Here is a 20,653-nt window from a genome sequence, read left to right on the forward strand (position 1 = left end):
TCCATCATCTCACAGTTTTAAATTGCTGCATGACAAAAAAAGGGAATAATCCATGTTTAAATATCTTTATTGATAACAAAAGTAACATAATTAAGAACAGGCTATTTCACAGCATTCTGTCAGCCATTAACGAGCAAGAGGTGAGAGAGCAGTATAACATCTTTGTCCATCTTTGGACACTTGTATCTCAGTGCAACTAGAGAAGATATGCCTTCACATTTTTCTCTCTTGTCCAAACTCTCAACATTTAATTGGCTCATAGTTGCTTTCCAAAGTTATACATACAGTACATTCAAATTAAATATTGCATACTCTGACCAATAGAAACGCCCGTTTTCATTCAAATTGAAATAAAACATTCACACAAATATTTCAAGCAAATATCGTACAGTGCATACAAGTACGATGTTTTGTACCTAGAGTGTCCACATCTGACTTCAGTGTCCTCCTTGCAACCTACTGGATAACATCCTGTAAAAAACGAGCTTACATGGAAAGGGACAGTGGAAATGTACCATTCATCACAGCTAAAGCAGTGTTCCAGCTCCAGAGATAAACACTGTCAGGTTCCGCCAACAGCTGGGACCGCCCATCACTAAGGCATGATACAGTGAGTGTCGGACATCAAAATAGAAGTGTTTTTTTCTCCCAAATACTTTGTACCATTACTGAACTGTGAGTAAGTGCTCTGCAGAGGGAGCCAGCCTTAGTGCAGATGATGTTGCTGCACTGTAGAAGGAAACCCTTGTACTGTGAACATACATAATTTAGACACTAAGATGTAGTTGGCTCCTACTGCTACCTCTACAAACTATTTTTATACTGTTAAAGACATGCTTCCGGAACTTTGGCGACTAAAGTATTTATTAAGCCTCCTGCTTTGGATGTGTCAATGTGTAGTTCATACATGCATGATCTATTAGCATAATTACTGTCTTACCTCAATTATCCATGAAATGCCTAGTTTGAAAGCAACTGCTTTTCTGGAAACTGTGCTTGGCCTACATATTCCTCCATGTGGGCCAGCCACTTAGGCATATATCTGCACATAGTACACAATTTTCAGGGACCACTTTGCCACTTGAGCACTACTAGCACACATGCAGCCAGAGAAACAAGAGACACACATTCAAACCATTGGGTTTTTTCTCCCGTGAACGCAAGAGATATCGTTGTGAGGGTTGAGAGCTTACATGCACAGATTGAGCTAAATCCCATGTTATTGTGGTCACTCGGGTTGTGTGCCAATGGCCGCTTCAGTCTTCACTGCATCCACTAGGAAGCTGAGCTCATTGCACAGGGTCTCGTGGCGGTAGGCCATGCGGATCTGAGCCACATTGGTCCGCCGAATGTCGTTCCCCTCAGGTCCATCCTTCAAGTAATTGGCCCCAATAAAGTGCTTCTTCTCCTGCACAAAATGAGTCATACAGTATTACCAGAGACTGTATATCATGTAAGCTCCTTAGGTATAATCACTCCATTAGATGGGGGACAGGGGAAGGATATTTTAATGTTATTTTGCATTCATGCTATGATACACTCTCCGGGCAGCCGAGCGGAAATGGAGGAAAACTCGCCTCCCTGCGGACCTGGCATCCTTTCACTCCCTCCTCTCTACATTTTCCTCCTCTGTCTCTGCTGCTAAAGCCATTTTCTACCACTCTAAATTCCAAGCATCTGCCTCTAACCCTAGGAAGCTCTTTGCCACCTTCTCCTCCCTCCTGAATCCTCCCCCCCCCCTCCTCCCTCTCTGCAGATGACTTCATCAACCATTTTGAAAAGAAGGTCGACGACATCCGATCCTCGTTTGCTAAGTCAAACGGCACCGCTGGTTCTGCTCATACTGCCCTACCCTGTGCTCTGACCTCTTTCTCCCCTCTCTCTCCAGATGAAATCTCGCGTCTTGTGACGGCCGGCCGCCCAACAACCTGCCCGCTTGACCCTATCCCCTCCTCTCTTCTCCAGACCATTTCCGGAGACCTTCTCCCTTACCTCACCTCGCTCATCAACTCATCCCTGACCGCTGGCTACGTCCCTTCGGTCTTCAAGAGAGCGAGAGTTGCACCCCTTCTGAAAAAACCTACACTCGATCCCTCCGATGTCAACAACTACAGACCAGTATCCCTTCTTTCTTTTCTCTCCAAAACTCTTGAACGTGCGGTCCTTGGCCAGCTCTCCTGCTATCTCTCTCAGAATGACCTTCTTGATCCAAATCAGTCAGGTTTCAAGACTAGTCATTCAACTGAGACTGCTCTTCTCTGTATCACGGAGGCGCTCCGCACTGCTAAAGCTAACTCTCTCTCCTCTGCTCTCATCCTTCTAGACCTATCGGCTGCCTTCGATACTGTGAACCATCAGATCCTCCTCTCCACCCTCTCCGAGTTGGGCATCTCCGGCGCGTCCCACGCTTGGATTGCGTCCTACCTGACAGGTCGCTCCTACCAGGTGGCGTGGCGAGAATCTGTCTCCTCACCACGCGCTCTCAACACTGGTGTCCCCCAGGGCTCTGTTCTAGGCCCTCTCCTATTCTTGCTATACACCAAGTCACTTGGCTCTGTCATAACCTCACATGGTCTCTCCTATCATTGCTATGCAGACGACACACAATTAATCTTCTCCTTTCCCCCTTCTGATGACCAGGTGGCGAATCGCATCTCTGCATGTCTGGCAGACATATCAGTGTGGATGACGGATCACCACCTCAAGCTGAACCTCGGCAAGACGGAGCTGCTCTTCCTCCCGGGGAAGGACTGCCCGTTCCATGATCTCGCCATCACGGTTGACAACTCCATTGTGTCCTCCTCCCAGAGCTCTAAGAACCTTGGCGTGATCCTGGACAACACCCTGTCGTTCTCAACTAACATCAAGGCGGTGGCCCGTTCCTGTAGGTTCATGCTCTACAACATCCGCAGAGTACGACCCTGCCTCACACAGGAAGCGGCGCAGGTCCTAATCCAGGCACTTGTCATCTCCCGTCCGGATTACTGCAACTCGCTGTTGGCTGGACTCCCTGCCTGTGCCATTAAACCCCTACAACTCATCCAGAACGCCGCAGCCCGTCTGGTGTTCAACCTTCCCAAGTTCTCTCACGTCACCCCGCTCCTCCGCTCTCTCCACTGGCTTCCAGTTGAAGCTCGCATCCGCTACAAGACCATGGTGCTTGCCTACGGAGCTGTGAGGGGAACGGCACCTCAGTACCTCCAGGCTCTGATCAGGCCCTACACCCAAACAAGGGCACTGCGTTCATCCACCTCTGGCCTGCTCGCCTCCCTACCACTGAGGAAGTACAGTTCCCGCTCAGCCCAGTCAAAACTGTTCGCTGCTCTGGCCCCCCAATGGTGGAACAAACTCCCTCACGACGCCAGGACAGCGGAGTCAATCACCACCTTCCGGAGACACCTGAAACCCCACCTCTTTAAGGAATACCTAGGATAGGATAAGTAATCCTTCTCACCCCCCCCTTTAAGATTTAGATGCACTATTGTAAAGTGACTGTTCTACTGGATGTCATAAGGTGAATGCACCAATTTGTAAGTCGCTCTGGATAAGAGCGTCTGCTAAATGACTTAAATGTAAATGTCTTATAAAAAAGGTGTTATCTAGAACGTAAAAGTTAATTGGCTGTCCCCATAGGAGAACCCTTTGAAGTACCCTTTTCGGTTCCTGGTAGAGAACTTTTGGGTTTCATGTAGAATCCTTTCCACAGAGGGTTTCTACCTAGAACCAAAAATGGTTCTACCTGGAACAAAGAGGGTTCTCCTGTTGGGACAGCAAAGAACCCTTTTGGAAACCTTTTTTTCTAAGAGGGTAGATATCAATGCCCAGGGCTCTACCTGGTGAGACAGGCCACTCTGCAGCACACTGTTCCTGGCAATCTCACAGACATCACAGGTGCTGAGCTTCCACAGCTGGGCCGCAATGGCATACTCCTCCATCAGTGCCTCCTACAGACAGGACACACTGTCATCAAGTACTGTCCTACAAAACAGCTATGGAACACTCAGCTGGAGCTGATTTGAGCTACTATTTCTCCAACAGTTTACCTTGGTATAGTGGAACTGCATAGGATCATCTGTTGATAGAGACACGCACAGCCCCTTGTGTAGGAACTCCCTGAGAGGGTTTTTGGAATATTCCAGGAACAAGCTGTTATTGCTCAGAGGAGACATGGCAATGGGCACCTGGGCCAGGTAGTACAGGTACTGTAGGACGGGGCTCTGTGGCAGAGAGAGACAGACACTCAGTACATACACACAGTCTCACACATACCTCGCTGTCACCTGCTCAGCAGACACGGTGGATGCTAAAAGGTTGGAAGTTGATAACTAGCTCCTGTCCCTGGCTCGGTTATATTCAGTGGCTGTATTTGCATGGAGCAGGCCTGGTAGACTGGGCCTTTGTCTGTGTGCTGGTTAGGCCCACAGATAGACAGGAAAATGAAGCAAACAGTGAGGCCTAAAGGGCTGAACACTGTTACTGCATTACAATGACTAGCATTTATACAGCATGCTTTCATGTGAGAATATTATATAGCTTTGCATTTCTTTAGGGTCATCTCATGACATCCACTATTCATGTGAGTAGCACCTACTGTATCACATGGGAGATCAACATGAGAGTCCTCCACTCAAACATGCTGGGGAGTTGAGCAATTACAGTATATTTGATGGCAAATAAGTGCGTGTAGGCTAGAGTGTGTTGAGGACAGATGATGCAGGAATCAGTATGGTAGTAGAGGACCTTCTTGAGGTTGAGGCCGTGGGAGATATTGTCAGCGGTGAGGAAAGCAGAGACCAGGTGGGTGATGGATCCAGCCTCCCCGCAGTGTGGACGGAACTGGAAGGTGCTTAAGCCTCGCTCTCTGGAAGAGACCCAGGGGAATATTCAGTGGTTGTATTCACACACACACACGCACACACACACACGCACGCACGCACGCACGCACGCACGCACACACGCACACACACACGCACGCACACACACACACACACACACACACACACACACACACACACACACACACACACACACACACACACACACACACACACACACGTGTATTATGTAGGTCTACAGTAGCATCTTCAGTGACTTTGGAGGAGCTCCTTGACCATATGTGTATCAAGTGTCAGTGTGCAGAAGTTAGGACAGAGTCAGGCGCAGGACACAGAACTGAGTAAAAACATACTTTCCTTGAAAATAAAACAATAATTTCCACTCTGGGAAAAACCACACCAGCTCACAGATATCTTGACCACTTAAAGAACAAACCAGCACAAAACCATGTGGGAGCCAGAGGGTTAAATAGGTAATAACGCAATGGAAACCAGGTGTGTACAATCAAGACAAAACAAATGGAAAAGGAAACGTAGATCGGAGGAGGCAAGAAAGCCGGTGACGTCGATCGCCGCCCAAACAAGGAGAGGCACCACCTTCAGCGGAAGTCGTGACAATGTGCCAGTAATTCAAGTCTGTCAGAGACTGTAATTCTATTCCTTTGTATTATCACAGGGAATGTATTTATAGATGCGTTGGTGCATTACACTGTGCAGCAATGTAGCATGCCTGCAATCAGACACCTGTTCTGCTCCCCTTGGTTGCCCTCAGGACATTCTGAAGTGCCTTACTGGAAATTCAATGAATAATAGCAACTGAACAATGTAACACCTACATATTCACCTCAGCAGCATCAGTAGAAGGACAGTTGGAACTCTTGATTTCTCTTGAAAGAGATATAATGGTTTGGGTCCGAAACCAGAGGCCTGAGAGGGGCAGACAGCAACAGGTACTTACTTCCTCAGATTGTTGAGCACCATGATGTTGGCGTACATGTGGAAGAGGTAGTAGCTGTAGGGAGGGTTTTCATCTGCTGTCCACTGCTCAGGCTTGGGGCTCTTGTAGGAGAACATGTGGTCACTGTGCTTGGACTCATCATCCACACTGTCAAAGCCTGTCACCTGTACAGGAAGAATATGGGGTTGAATGGTGAATGGTTGACACTATCAGGATAGTTTTTGCAGGAAAATCTAAATTAATTATACTCACATATTTGAGAAATACATGTAGCTCTTTATGCTTCTGTGGATTGACTGTAGCCTCAAACAGAGGAAGGAATATGTTCTCCAACATCTTGGCAAAGTTCGTGATCAACTTCTTTGACTTGAAAATATCACTGAAAGAAGTGAAACATTTTTAAGCATGACAAACATCTCTTCCATAGTAGCCATGTTACATTCTTCCGCCAGTTGAAAGTGAAATGTAACTCTTTACCTTCAGCGGTCACTCAGGCAGCAGCACTTACTAGATCCTGGGGACTTGGATGATCCACTGCATGTTGGTAGAGTGCACTTTGTGCTGGATGAACCACTTGGAGAGGCTGTCCCATTCGTCTGCAGAGCGTCCGTAGATGGATAGGCGAGGCTCAGCATGCTGGTACTTACTCTCCTCTAGGTCATGGGACACTTCCTGTCAAGGGCAAGACGGGGTAGAAAGATCAAATAAATGAGAAGTTCTCTCATCTCCAAACACCATTATTCTGGGTCTCTGTCACCTCCCAGCCATCAGAGTAACACATGTGCAAATGTGTTGCTGCACATGTTGTTGTTGCATAATAATGATAGCTTATGCAACATAACGTGTAATCAATTTGAGAGAATCAGAATGTTTTCTGTATGAATGAACTATACCTTGATAATGCGTGCAAAGTACTCTCCATCTATGAGGTTGTCTGTTTTCAGGTAGATTTCTCGGAGTTCACTGGCCCCCACTGGGTTGTACTTGGAGTTGAACTTATCGAATCTGTGAAAGGTTTGTCTGCCCTGTGGGGTGAGACACACAGCGATCTAATATTAGCTTATGGATGGTGCTAACAGATCTCCAAAACGAGCACGTGTCTCTATCTATAGTGTCACGACTTCCCTTCCGCCGAAGTCGGTCCCTCTCCTTGTTCGGGAGGCATTCGGCGGTCGACGTCACCGGCTTTCTAGCCACCGCCGATCCACTTTTCATTTTCCATTTGTTCTGTCTTTGTTTTATCACACCTGGCTTCACCAGCAAAAACCAAGCCATGAGGTCGGAGGAATTGGCCATAGAGCTGAGAGACAGGATTGTGTCGAAGCACAGATCTATAGAGGGGTACCAAAACATTTCTACAGCATTGAAGGTCCCAAAGAACACAGTGGCCTCTATCATTCTTTAATGGAAGAAGTTTGGAACCACTAAGAGTCTTCCTAGAGCTGGCCGCCCAGCCAAACTGAGCAACAGGGGGACATAAGAACCCGATAAGAACCCGATGGTCACTCTGACAGAGGTCTAAAGTTCCTCTGTGGAGATGGGAGAACCTTCCAGAAGGACAACCATCTCTGCAGCACTCCACCAATCAGACATTTATGGTAGAGTGGCCAGACGAAAACCACTCCTCAGTAAAAAGCACGACAGCCCACTTGGAGTTTGCCAAAAGGCACTTTAGACTCTCAGACAGACCATGAGAAACAAAATTCTCTGATCTGATGAATCCAAGATTGAACTCTTTGGCCTGAATGCCAAGCATCACATCTGGAAGAAACCAGGCACTGCTCATCACCTGGCCAATACCTTCCCCATGGTGATGCATGGTGGTGGCAGCATCAAGCTGTGGGGATGGTTTTCAGCAGCAGGGACTAGGAGACTAGTCAGGGGGAAAGGTGAACGGAGCAAAGTAATGAGGGATCCATGATGAAAACCTGCTTCAGAGCGCTCAGGAACTCCGACTGACACGAAAGTTTACCTTCCAACAGGAAAGTGACCCTAAGCACATAGCCAAGACAACGCAGGAGTGGCTCCGGGACAAGTCTCTGAATGTCCTTGAGTGGCCCAACCAGAGCCGAGACTTGAACCCAATCGAACATCACTGGAGAGACTTGTCCCTAAGCAACACCTGCGTTGTCTTGGCTGTGTGCTTAGGGTCGCTGTTCTCCCCATCCAACCTGACAGAGCTTGAGAGGATCGGCAGAGAAGAATGGTAGAAACTCCCCAAATACAGGCATGCCAAGCTTGTAGTGTCTTATCCAGGAAGACTCAAGGCTGTAATCGCTGCCAAAGGTGCTTCGAGTACTAAGTAAAGGGTCTGAATACTGTGGTATTTCACATTTACATAAGTAAATGTTTTTGCTTTGTCATTATGGGGTAGATTGTAGATTGATGAGGGGGGAAAAACTATTTAATATATTTTAGAATAAAGCTGTAATGTAACAAAATGTGAAAAAGGTCAAGGGGTCTGAATACTTTCTGAAGGCACTGTATGTGAATACTTCATGATAAAAATGACAAATAATTCAAATGTGCAGTTTCACATGTAAGAAAACTTCACATGTGGAGTTTCAAGTTCACATGTGGGGTTGAAATAATGTTATTCTGTTAACATGTTGCAGTAGCAATGTTTCCACCCCTAGAATTAGGGTGACTGCATCTAAAAATCCTAAATGCGTTACAAATTATGCGGGACATTCGCAGAACAGTGGACAACATTATTTCTCTTTTCGGGCATGTTAATGGATCACGTTCAAATGGCGACATACACTGACTTTACAAAACATTAAAAACACCTTCCTAATATTGAGTTGCAACCCCCTTTTGCCCTCAGAACAGCCTCAATTAATCAGGGCATGAACTCTACAAGGTGTCGTAAGTGTTCCACAGGGATGCTGGCCCGTGTTGACTCCAATTCTTCCCACAGTTGGCTGGATGTCCTTTGGGTGGTTGACCAGTCTTGATACACACGGGAAACTGAAAACCCCAGCAGCAATGCAGTTCTTGACACAAAACAGTGAGCCTGGCACCTACGACCATACCCCGTTCAAAGTCACTTAAATCTTTTGTCTTGCTCTTTCACTTCCTGAATGGCACACATACAGAATCAATGTCTCAATTGTCTCAAGGCTTAAAAACTCTTCTTTAACCTGTCTCCTCCCATTCATCTACACTGATTGAAGTGGATTTAACAAGTGACATCAATAAGGTATCATGGCTTTCACCTGGATTCATCTGGTCAGTCTGTCATGGAAAGGTGTTTTTAATGTTTTGTACACTCCGTGTGGTTGTGCTGTATGAAAGTCACTGCCTGTTATTAAAGGGGCAATCCTTAGCGACTACATCCATTTTTGGATTTATGAATTAATCATATTTACCAATTGATTCTTGAAGAATATAAAATATGTTGCCTCAGTGCTGAGTGCTGAAGTGCGTAGCGCTTAAAAATGGTCTGTCCTCGGTTGCAACACTCTGGAGTTGGTCTGTCCTTGGTTGCAACTACCGAGTTCCAAACTGCCTCTGGAAACAACGTCAGCACAATAACTGTTCGTTGGGAGCTTCATAAAATCACCATGTGCAATGTCAAGCGTCGGCTGGAGTGGTGTAAAGCTCGCTGTCATTGGACTCTGGAGCAGTTGAAACGAGTTCTCTGGAGTGATGAATCACGCTTCACTATCTGGCAGTCCGACAGACAAATCTGGGTTTGGCGGATGCCAGGAGAATGCTACCTGCCCCAATGCATAGTGCCAACTGTAAAGTTTGGTGGAGGGGGAATAATGGTCTGGGGCTGTTTTTCATGGTTCGGGCTAGGCCACTTAGTTCCAGTGAAGGGAAAGCTTAATGGTACAGCATACAATGACATTGTAGAAAATTCAGTGTTCCAATATCTAGTGGAAAGCCTTCCCAGAAGAGTGGAGGCTGTTATAGCTGCAAAGGGAGGACCAACTCCATATTAATGCACATGATTTTGGAATGAGATGTTCGACGAGCAAGTGTTCACATATATTTGGCCATGTAGTGTATCATGGATGTACAGTCCTTGCATCCGTAGCGTAGGGTAAGGATTTGAGAGTGGTTGCATTTCTCCAGCCCCAAACCTTGGCTTTTTACTGAAACTGTGGTGCCGAGACCCCTTTGTTCATGTTTCAATTAAGGATTGCCGCTTTAAACACCTAATAGAGTACTAGAGTTATATATTTTCACGCGAGGGACAAATACATGGAAAATTAACATGTGAAACTTCACACGTGTCTGAAAAACACTTTTTTTTCAAAATGTTCATTTGTTTTTCTTTGTAAGGGTATTGCATGATGGCAGGAGAAATAGAGAGAGAGAGAGGGAGGGTCTTACAGCGTGTACATCCAGGGAGTCCACAGTGAGGTCATAGGGGTCCATGTTGAGGTGTTCAAACACCTCTCTGAGGGTCAGCTTCCGCCCGCCCTTCTCCAGCACCACACGGTCTGCCTCCGTCTTGTAGGTGGTCTGGATGAAGTTTAGAAGGTGCTTCTGGGACATGCAGGCGGCTGCATGGATGTGTGTGTCCACCTGGGGAAAGAGACATCACAGTCGGAAAGTGGACAAATCAGATTGAGTCTAAATGGTGGACTTTCACTTTTTACAAGACAAATGTAGCTTTCACCTTCAAAGTGTTGGAACTTGCCTTTCTGACATTGTAGAAGTCTCTGTGTGGAACACCCTTCAGTTCCTTTAGCTCAGCCATCTCATTGAGCATTTCATGCAGGTAGAACTTTGAGCCCAGGAAGTTCAGGCGTCTGTGACAATAGGTCTTCCTGTAAAGCACATTAGTTATACAGAGACACAAATAAAGCTCCATTACACAGTGGTGATTTCAGGAAGTGGTGGTCACTCACGTGGGTCCATCAATGATCATGGCCAGCACATGGCTGAGGTCTATGGCAAAGGTCTCCAGGTCAGGGTAGGGCAGGCTGCGGGGCCTATTCTGACTTAGAGCCTCTGCGTTCTCATACACATACACTATGCCATCTTTCATCTGCAGCTCATAGCTCAGGTTGTCTGGGATATTCTCAATGCTGTACGGGTCCTCCCCCTCCCTGGGGCAAGGGCAGACATCTGTGGGGAAACCAGTATGACTGACATAGACTCTAATACAATGGACTCTACTTGTACAGGACGTTAAGAACACATTATGGACATATAGTTAATTTATGGGCACTGTTTGAGTATACACTGAGTGTACAAAACATTATGAACACCATGACCTAGACTGACCAGGGAAATTCAGGGTGAAAGCTATGTTCAGTTATTGATGTCACTTGTTAAATTCGCTTGAGACAATTGAGACATGGACTGTGTATGTGTGCCATTCAGAGGGTGAATGGGCAAGACAAAAGATTTAACTGTCTTTGAACGGGGTATGGCCGTAGGTGCCAGGTGCACCAGTTTGTGTCAAGAACTGCAACGCTGCTTGGTTTTTCACGCTCAACAGTTTCCCGTGTGTATCAAGAATGGTCCACCACCTAAAGGACATCCAGACAAATTGTCACAACTGTGGGAAGCACTGGAGTCAACATTGGCCAGCATCCCTGTGGAACGCTTTCAACACCTTAGAGTCCATGCCCCAACGAATTGAGGCTGTTCTGACAGCAAAAGGGGGGGTGCAACTCAATAGTAGGAAGGTGTTCTGAATGTTTTGTATACTCAGTGTATACCTGGTAGAACCTCGTCCTCTTCCTTCCACGTCTGGTTCTCAGCGCTGCGGAGGAACTGAGCGACGGTCCGGGGAAAGCGATGGTAGGCCAGTCTGGAGTACTTCTCCCTAATGAACAGGGCTTTCATCAGGGTTTTTGCTGCCTGTTCATAGTCCTCTACTGTGATCTGGGGAGAGGAGAGAGCTGCCATTACTAGTCTTCCCACATGGCTTTTCATTTCATCCCGTGGACTCTCTGCCACACAAATGTATTCCTAACCACCTGGGGATTTAAAGTCAAACCAAAGTACCACTTTTATTACTTCAATTGTTTATCAAACTTGTATTTTGACTGGGAGTGATTCTGAGTGCACTTCCGCGAACAGGCCTTTCTAATTGATCTGGCCGGGGTATCCTGGAATGACATTGACCTCATCCCATCAGTGGAGGATGCCTGGTTATTCATCCTCCATTCAAAAAAAATTGAACTAGGAATAGATAAAGCCTTTGGTTCACTCCAGACCTGTCTGCCCTTGACCAGCACAAAAACATCCTGTGGCATTCTGCATTAGCATCGAATAGCCCCTGTGATATGCAACTTTTCAGGGAAGTTATGAACAAATATACACCGGCAGTTAGGAAAGCTAAGGCTAGCTTTTTCAAACAGAAATTTGCATCCTGTAGCACAAACTCAAAAAAGTTCTGGGACACTGTAAAGTCCATGGAGAATAAGAGCACCTCTTCCCAGCTGCCCACTGCACTGAGGCTAGGAAACACTGTCACTACCGATAAATCCACAATAATTGAGAATTTCAAGAAACATTTTTCTATGGCTGGCCATGCTTTCCACCTGGCTACCGCTACCCCGGTCAACAGCCCTGTGCTCCCCACAGCAACTCGCCCAAACCTCCGTCACTTCTCCTTCACCCAAATCCAGACAGCTGATGTTCTGAAAGAGCTGCAAAATCTGGACCCCTACAAACCAGCCGGGCTAGACAATCTGGACCCTCTCTTTCTAAAATTATCTGCCGAAATTATTGCAACCCCTATTACTAACCTGTTCAACCTCTCTTTCGTATCGTCTGAGATTCCCATAGATTTGAAAGCTGCCGCGGTCATCCCCCTCTTCAAAGGGGGTGACACTCTAGACCCAAACTGCTACAGACCTATATCGATTCTACCCTGCCTTTCTAAAGTCTTTGAAAGCCAAGTTAACAAACAGATTACTGACCATTTCAAATCTCACCGTACCTTCTCCGCTATGTAATCTGGTTTCAGACCTGGTCATGGGTGCACCTCAGCCACGCTCAAGGTCCTAAACGACATCATAACGCCATCGATAAGAGCCATTACTGTGCAGCCGTATTCATCGACCTGGCTAAGGCTTTCGACTCTGTCAATCACAACATTTTTATTGGCAGACTTAACAGCCTTGGTTTCTCTTCTCCGATAGAGTTCAGTGTGTCAAATCGGAGGGCCTGTTGTCCGGACCTCTGGCAGTCTCTATGGGGGTGCCATAGGGTTCAATTCTCGGGCTGACTTTCTTCTCTGTATACATCAATGATGTTGCTGTCGCTGCTGGTGATTATTTGATCCACCTCTACGACCCACCTCCAGACACCATTCTGTATACCTCTGGCCCTTAGTTGGACACTGTGTTAACTAACCTCCAGATGAGCTTCAATGCCATACAACTCTCCTTCTGTGGCCTCCAACTGTTCTTAAATGCAAGTAAAACTAAATGCATGCTCTTCAACCGATCGCTGCCTGTACCTGCCCACCCGTCCAGCATCACGGTTCTGACTTAGAATATGTGGACAACTACAAATACCTAGGTGTCTGGTTAGACTGTAAACTCTCCTTCCAGACTGACATTAAACATCTCCAATCCAAAATTAAATCTAGAATCGGCTTCCAATTTCACCAAAAATAATCCTTCACTCATGCTGCCAAACATACCCTCGTGTAACTGACCATCCTACCGATCCTCGACTTCGGTGATGTCATTTACAAAATAGCCTCCAACACAAATTGGATGCAGTCCATCACAGTGCCATCTGTTTTGTCACCAAAGCCCCATATACTACCCAACACTGCGACCTGTATGATCTCGTTGGCTGGCCCTGGCTTCATACTCGGCGCCAAACCCACTGGCTCCAGGTCATCTACAAGTCTCTGCTAGGTAAAGCCCCACCTTATCTCAGCTCACTGGTCATCATAGCAGCACCCACCCATAGCATGCGCTCCAGCAGACATATCTCACTGGTCACCCCCAAAGCCAATTCTTCCTTTGGCCACCTCTCCTTTCAGTTCAAAAATCTCTGAAGCTGGAGACTCTTACCTCCCTCACTAGCTTTAAGCACCAGCTGTCAGAGCAGCTCACAGATCACTGCACCTGTACATAGCTCATCTGTAAATAGCCCATCCAATCTACCTCATCCCCATACGGTATTTATTTATTTATCTTGCTCCTTTGCACCCCAGTATCTCAACTTGCATATTCATCTTCTGCACATCCTACCATTCCAATGTTTAATTGCTATATTGTAATTACTTTGCCACCATGGCCTATTTATTGCCTTACCTCTCTTATCCTACCTCATTTGCACATGCTGTATAAAGATTTTTCTACTGTATTATTGATTGTATGTTTGTTTATTCCATGTGTAACTGTGTTGTTATATGTGTCGAACTGCTTTGCTTTATCTTGGCCAGGTCGCAGTTGCAAAGGGGAACTTGTTTTCAACTAGTCTACCTGGTGAAATAAAAAATAAAATAAAGAGTCCAAGTTATCTTTTACAGATGTACCAAAAACATCAATATACACTATATACATCAATATTCACATCAATACACAAAAAGCTAAACACAATCAATACTGTCCCATTTCATTGCAACTCTTCCAGTATGCAGTGAAATACTGTATGAGTTGTGTCTGAACTGTATGCCACCTGCTTGGAACACTTACACCGGCGCAGTAGTCTCCACTGATGGTGACCCTCTGGTACTCGGGGCAGTTCTCTGGAAGTGAGGAGCAGGTGGAGGAGGGTGAGAGGAATGGGGTCACCACAGAACGGGCCCACTCTGCAGTCACAGGGATCTGCATGCCCTGCAAGGACGCAGACTGCGAACGGATCATCTTGAAACTCTTCTTCCTGGAAAACAAACATTCTTATAAATACTTAACACTCCAGTACTGAATTGATCAGCTAGTTTAGATTCCATGAGGTCCTGTGTTGTTGAGAGCCAGACTCACCTCTTGGTGCTCTCTTCTGAATGCTGCTCTGCCAGCTCTTTGAGCAGCTCCCTCTCCTTGGCCTGGTGCAGGCCGATGGGACAGTCCTCAGGGACGGTGAACATGGACAGGGCATCCTTAGTGTCCTCCTCCTTCAGCGCTGACGCGTACACCTTCTCAGCCAGCAGACGTGTCTCCTCATCCACCTCGCTCAGCGTGATTTTAGGGAATTGTCTCGGCATGTCTGTAAAAACACCAGGTGTAGCAGCTTAGTATAAACACTGTACAGATGTACATATACACATATACACTTTGTAGTTTTGGAGGGGTTAGATTGGAGTTTTGGAGGGGTTAGATTGGAGTTTTGGAGGGGTTAGATTGGAGTTTTGGAGGGGTTAGATTAGAGTTTTGGAGGGGTTAGATGGAGTTTTGGAGGGGTTAGATGGAGTTTTGGAGGGGTTAGATTGGAGTTTTGGAGGGGTTAGATTGGAGTTTTGGAGGGGTTAGATTGGAGTTTTGGAGGGGTTAGATGGAGTTTTGGAGGGGTTAGATTGGAGTTTTGGAGGGGTTAGATTGGAGTTTTGGAGGGGTTAGATTGGAGTTTTGGAGGGGTTAGATGGAGTTTTGGAGATGGGTTTTGGAGGGGATTGAGTTTTGGAGGGGTTAGATTGGAGTTTTGGAGGGGTTAGATGGAGTTTTGGAGGGGTTAGATGGAGTTTTGGAGGGGTTAGATTGGAGTTTTGGAGGGGTTAGATGGAGTTTTGTTATTGTAGGAGGTGGAGCTGCCACCGAATCTCTCCCCGGAAATAACGGCCATTTCCGGTGTTTTTATCCACTCAGAACTCAAATCTGCATTGTCATCACGATACCTCACTGTCATGACATCCCTCTGCTATAAGCATTGCTTTGCATATTCACCTAGTAATAAAGGAGAACTATTAGCACAATGTGTTAGCTAATATTAGATCTATTAGCATATATTAATTTATTTGCTTAGCAGAGTTACCTCGAGGCAAGGCAAAACAACCGCCATGACAGATTGACAAATTATGGCGTACTGCAATCTCCTTTTGAAATGACACTGGTAAGCGGATCCTTGAGCACTTGTGACCGACATAAATACTGACAACTGATCACGTTACATCCAACATGCTAACTGTACTTGCCTCCGAGACAATATGCTATTTTCAATTATGACGTTTAGGGTCAATACCAGGCCCCATACTATCCTCTCTGAGGACAACATAGAGACAGGGTAGAGAATGACATCAGGTTAGTGTTTATCTTATTTATAGACTGTCTGCTGAGTGAATTGTACTGTCAGAGGTCATCTTATTACCCCTGGGATTTAATGAAGTTTTAATTCCCAGCTGTTCCATCATTCTTTTCATTTTTTCTGAAGACCAGAGTATCTGCAGTGGTACACTCAGGCTGCCACGATGTTGTTTATACTGTTTCATGAACATGTTTGTTGGTCATGTATCAAGATGAGGCTAGGGACACAAATCTTGAGCTGGCAGATGACATTGAAAAAAATCTGCTGTCATAAGTGGCTTAACGTGATTTTCAAAATGGAAAACTCAACTTATATAGTATGACTGCCATTTTGATTTGTCTCCAGACACATACCAGCTCTATTCCTTTCAGATTTATGGTCCTAATCATAATAACCTGTGTAACCGTGACAGTAGCTGTTGTACTGTAGACTTTATAGCCCAGTGTCTGATTGTCGGTCACTGGTCCAATTACCACACTGTTGTCTCATTCAGGAACATGTCTGCACCGACAGATCAAGTGACCAAACCGCGAGGGGTTTTTGATATCCCAAATGACATAAAACCCTATCCACCCAGGCAGCACTGTGGCCATACAGACTTGATGCCCCTGAGAGAAAAGCTCTGCTGTTATCAGTGACAAAGTAATGTCAAAGCTCCATTCTGCCAAGCCTTTCCAAGAGGGCTGCCATTCCTGCCAAAATTCTGTGCCACAAACACCCCACTGCTCACACTAAGCCAGTTCCAAGAACAGCTTTGTGGATCAAACTAGCGCCTGTCCACTGCCCACTGCACTGCAGACAGACAGAGAGAGCAGCACATTACAGCAAAGACCACAGGTGAACTCTGAAAGCTGAGAGAGTTTCTGTGAAGCAGCAGCATTGATTAATAGATGGGTTCTCATAAATAATTTAGCACCGCTTCTTCCTCTCAATGAATTGGAATGCTGCCTCACTCTCACACACACACACGCGCGCACACACACACACACACACACACACACACACACACACACACACACACACACACACACACACACACACACACACACACACACACACACACACACACACACACACACACACACACACACACACACACACACACACACACACACACACACACACACACACACACACACACACACACACACACACACACACACACACACACACACACACACACACACACACACACACACACACACACACACACACGCACACACATACACACACACTGTCTCTGTCTCTCTGCTTATACTGCTGCCTCAGCATCAATGATACTTCATTTTCTCAGTCAGAGACACCCACAAGCCATCAGTATTCCTCCCAGAGTAATAGCCATCTCATTTCTATCACACATTATGAACTTTAACACACTCTCTCAAAAAGCAACACAATAGTTTCCAAGGCTCTAGCTGCTAGAACAGTGTGTAGTGTACCTTAACTCGTTATCATCTGCGTGCCTTACCTTCCGGTCTGTTCACAGCCATCTCTCTGTGCTGTACAGTCACCACTGAGAGTCCTGATGATGGAGATCTCAGCTAGGATCACAGTGACTCTGTACAGGCTCTCTGCGGTAGAGACTGGCTAACAGGCTGGTCGCTTGACTCTGCGATGTGGGTCGGTCCCACTCTGAGCCTGCCGTGGTTCACGACTGCGGTTCTGTTTTCTTTGAGTGTCCTTCTCTATCTATTTTAAGAAGCCAATGGCATCTTGTCGACAGAGCCACTAATCCTTGGGATATGTCACAACTGGCTGTCAACAAAGAGAGAGCCCAGAGGCGAGCCACCGGCGCTCCCCTCAGCTGGCTGGGCTCACACACACTCACACACAAACACTCCTCATACACTCCTCTCCACCTTTGGGACAGTGATAAATCACAAGCTGGTAGCCGCAGCCTTCCTCCTTAAGGAGCCAGATAGCAAGCTATGCAGCCGTTGCAAGTATTGTAAACATTACCCAGGCAGCCCTGATTGAGAGGACTGCCGCTGCGCAGCCATGCATCACTGCTTTGCCTCAGAGCCTCGACAGACCCACCCGCACACATGATCTCAGCTCTGACTGACCTTGGTTTAGGTGCATAGTGTTATAATGAATAATTCTGCTGTTGTTCTCTGGCATCATGTCAGTCAGCTGATGGGTAATCATCCTCAGTAACGGATCAGACTACCTCACACTCTAACAACGCCCAATTAGGATAGGTGATGACAAAACCGTGACCCACAAACCCATGTTTACCCATGAACACACTGTCCTTCATGTTCGTGCTCAAAGCTGCCAATTTGAAACCATATAGGACCCTCTACCCTGATCTGTGTGATTTCAGTCCAGGCTGATCCTATCTGACACTGGCTTCGGCAGAGACACTCACATAGCTTGTAGTGTATGCTGTAAATACATGCCATAAGACTCCATTCCCTACCTGGTATTGGTGTTGTTCAGCGTTCCCAGTAGAGGCCCAGAAAGAGAGATGTAGGGCAGATTAAACTCAGTGTTGTCGATAAGGTCCTGTTGTTTCCCCCAATGGACAACTGCTGCAGCTCTGATTACCCCCACATGACTACAATTCACATCCCAGCTGCCTGTCCAACCCCCTCGGCTCACACACACACACACACACACACACACACACACACACACACACACACACACACACACACACACACACACACACACACACACACACACACACACACACACACACACACACACACACACACACACACACACACACACACACACACACACACACACACACACACACACACACACACACTCCAACATGCAGGTCACAATGTTAACAATCCGTGTTTATTTTTACCTGGCCTGTTGAAGTTGAAGGACTAATGCCTCACAGCAGAATGATTTACAGTATCTTTGGACAGCAACAATGTCATTCAGCTTACTCTATATTTCATTCAGAGCTTCATTACATGGAGAAATAATGTTGTTCTGCATTGGAGCTGACTTCCTATTATTGATCTGCACATCTGGTTTTGGGAGCATTAGATCATGTGATCGAGGGTATTTCTGCTGCAGCTCCATAGAGAGCATTACAGGAGATTAAATGTAGGCACAGACACAGTCTGATCTCAATGGTTCCCCTCTGCACTGATGTACTTATGATAGTGGGATGTGGGGACTGAGAGACAGAGAGAATGAGAGAGAACTGAGCCATGATCATGTTGAACTATGTTGTTCCAAGCCTCTGTACGTTCCAGGAAGCCCCTTTGAGTTTGCAAGTGGCATTTTGATACCATGATGTTAGCACATTGGAGCAAAAAGGAATTTGAGCATCTCCTGAATGGGTTGTTTCCTAATGGTCTGGTCATTGTATCCCTGCTATCTTCCTGTCTGTGTTGGATCATTTACCGTAGTGCTCCCCGTCTCTGGGCAGCCATTAGTCGTTCTCTTGCCTCAAACACAGCTGTCACACACTGTTTTTTATCATGTCCTCTCTGGGCTCTCTCAGACACCCGCCTGTTGTCACTGGTGGGGGTCCAGTCCTGAATTACTGTACCTTCTGTCAAAGACACCTTCTGTCAAAGACACCTATAAGAGAAGGTCAACTACATCTCTGTCAGTCTGTGTATGAGAAAGACACGCATCACCCTGGCTAAAGATATTTTAAGAGAGTACAGTACAGTAGATCAACCTTTATGAGCACTGGTTGGAGTGGTGTTGTTTTATTTATAGGGCTGATGTCTGCATGTCTGAGGGTCTACATGTATGAGTGAGAGAGCATGTGAGAGATTGAGTGAATGAATAAGCCTGAGAGAGGGAGAGAAAAGGAGAGAGGGGGAGGAGGGTGAGAGCAAGCTTACCGTTTCCCAAGCAGGGGCTTGACTGCTGCTTTAGCAGAGGGGTGTCTCCTCTCCTCATCTTCCTCACAGTGTTTGGGCCTGGGAGAGAAAAACAAAACAGTGCAGTCATGCACGAGCGCAACGCAGCTTTACCCAGAGTGTTCCTCAGAGACAATTGGATGGGCCCTTAATGCATTTACATTAGTCTCATAGCGTTGACAGATTGATGCTCATAAACATACAAGTCATTTATCACTTTGATATGATCTTAGACAGAGAAACTGGAGAAGACAGCAAGTTGCTGAATCAGTGAGAATATGTAAGAAACACAATGCACATTCAATATGTAGCATCAACATATGTCAATGATCCATCATTTGAGTCTTCGTGAGATACAATAACATCTTTAGACCATAGCTGTTCACTCACCTCCTCTGTCTCCGTGCCTCCGTACCTTCTGCAGTCAGGCAGACTATATGAACTCTGGAAGTTCCCTGAGAGAAAACCCTCAGTCATTATCTGCTCCTGTGGTGGTAAGCAGATAACTCACTCATCGCCCTCCAGTGCACAAGACACCATCCTTAACTCTTTCACTGCTGCTGCATAGAAAATGACATAAAGTAAAGTGTTCATTCTTACTACTTGTCCAGAATGCAAATGAGTATCAGTTGGTCATAACTCACATAGGTTACACTACCATTGTTGTCCTCTCACCGTCCCTCTCTGCATCTTCTACTGCTGCCCCTCATTTTGGCAACTCCCTCTTCGGTCTGAGATAAAAAATGAAAAAGAGGTGCTGACGTTTTGCAAAGAGCATATTGTTAAACATCAGTACTTTGTGAAGAGTCCTCTGTCAACTGTAGACACAGAGGGCCCTCGTGTGG

General features: G+C 46.2%; 1 protein-coding gene across 3 annotated transcripts; it reads right to left on the reverse strand.

Moving 5' to 3' along the window:
- Positions 1-51: 51 nt before the first annotated feature.
- Positions 52-20,368, reverse strand: LOC124033788 (AMP deaminase 3-like). Of its 3 annotated transcripts, XM_046346083.1 has the most exons (16): positions 20,199-20,368; positions 19,791-19,868; positions 14,712-14,934; positions 14,424-14,610; positions 11,478-11,643; positions 10,659-10,878; positions 10,448-10,577; positions 10,138-10,332; positions 6,687-6,818; positions 6,302-6,465; positions 6,046-6,172; positions 5,794-5,957; positions 4,741-4,861; positions 4,044-4,217; positions 3,834-3,944; positions 52-1,408 (listed from the first exon to the last, which is right to left on the reverse strand). In XM_046346083.1, the coding sequence occupies exons 2-16, from the start codon at positions 19,846-19,848 to the stop codon at positions 1,229-1,231; spliced, it is 2,352 nt and encodes a 783-aa protein (XP_046202039.1). In that variant the 5' UTR covers positions 19,849-19,868; positions 20,199-20,368; the 3' UTR covers positions 52-1,228. The 3 variants fall into 3 exon arrangements, with proteins under 3 accessions (XP_046202039.1, XP_046202041.1, XP_046202040.1); XM_046346085.1 differs by lacking the exons at positions 19,791-19,868; positions 20,199-20,368 and adding an exon at positions 18,389-18,538; XM_046346084.1 differs by lacking the exons at positions 19,791-19,868; positions 20,199-20,368 and adding an exon at positions 17,435-17,868.
- Between the last annotated feature and the right edge of the window lie 285 nt (positions 20,369-20,653).

This window comes from Oncorhynchus gorbuscha, linkage group LG04 (genome assembly GCF_021184085.1).
Source record: "Oncorhynchus gorbuscha isolate QuinsamMale2020 ecotype Even-year linkage group LG04, OgorEven_v1.0, whole genome shotgun sequence".
Lineage (NCBI taxonomy): Eukaryota > Metazoa > Chordata > Actinopteri > Salmoniformes > Salmonidae > Oncorhynchus > Oncorhynchus gorbuscha.

Excerpts from the sequence above, each read along its gene's own strand:
- LOC124033788 (XM_046346083.1), bottom strand. The coding sequence starts at position 19,848 with ATGAGGAGAGGAGACACCCCTCTGCTAAAGCAGCAGTCAAGCCCCTGC. Across the intron at positions 6,173-6,301 it reads ATCCAAGTCCCCAGGATCTA|TGATATTTTCAAGTCAAAGA; the intron begins GTAAGTGCTGCT and ends CACTTCTTTCAG. Across the intron at positions 3,945-4,043 it reads TGCAGTTCCACTATACCAAG|GAGGCACTGATGGAGGAGTA; the intron begins GTAAACTGTTGG and ends TCCTGTCTGTAG.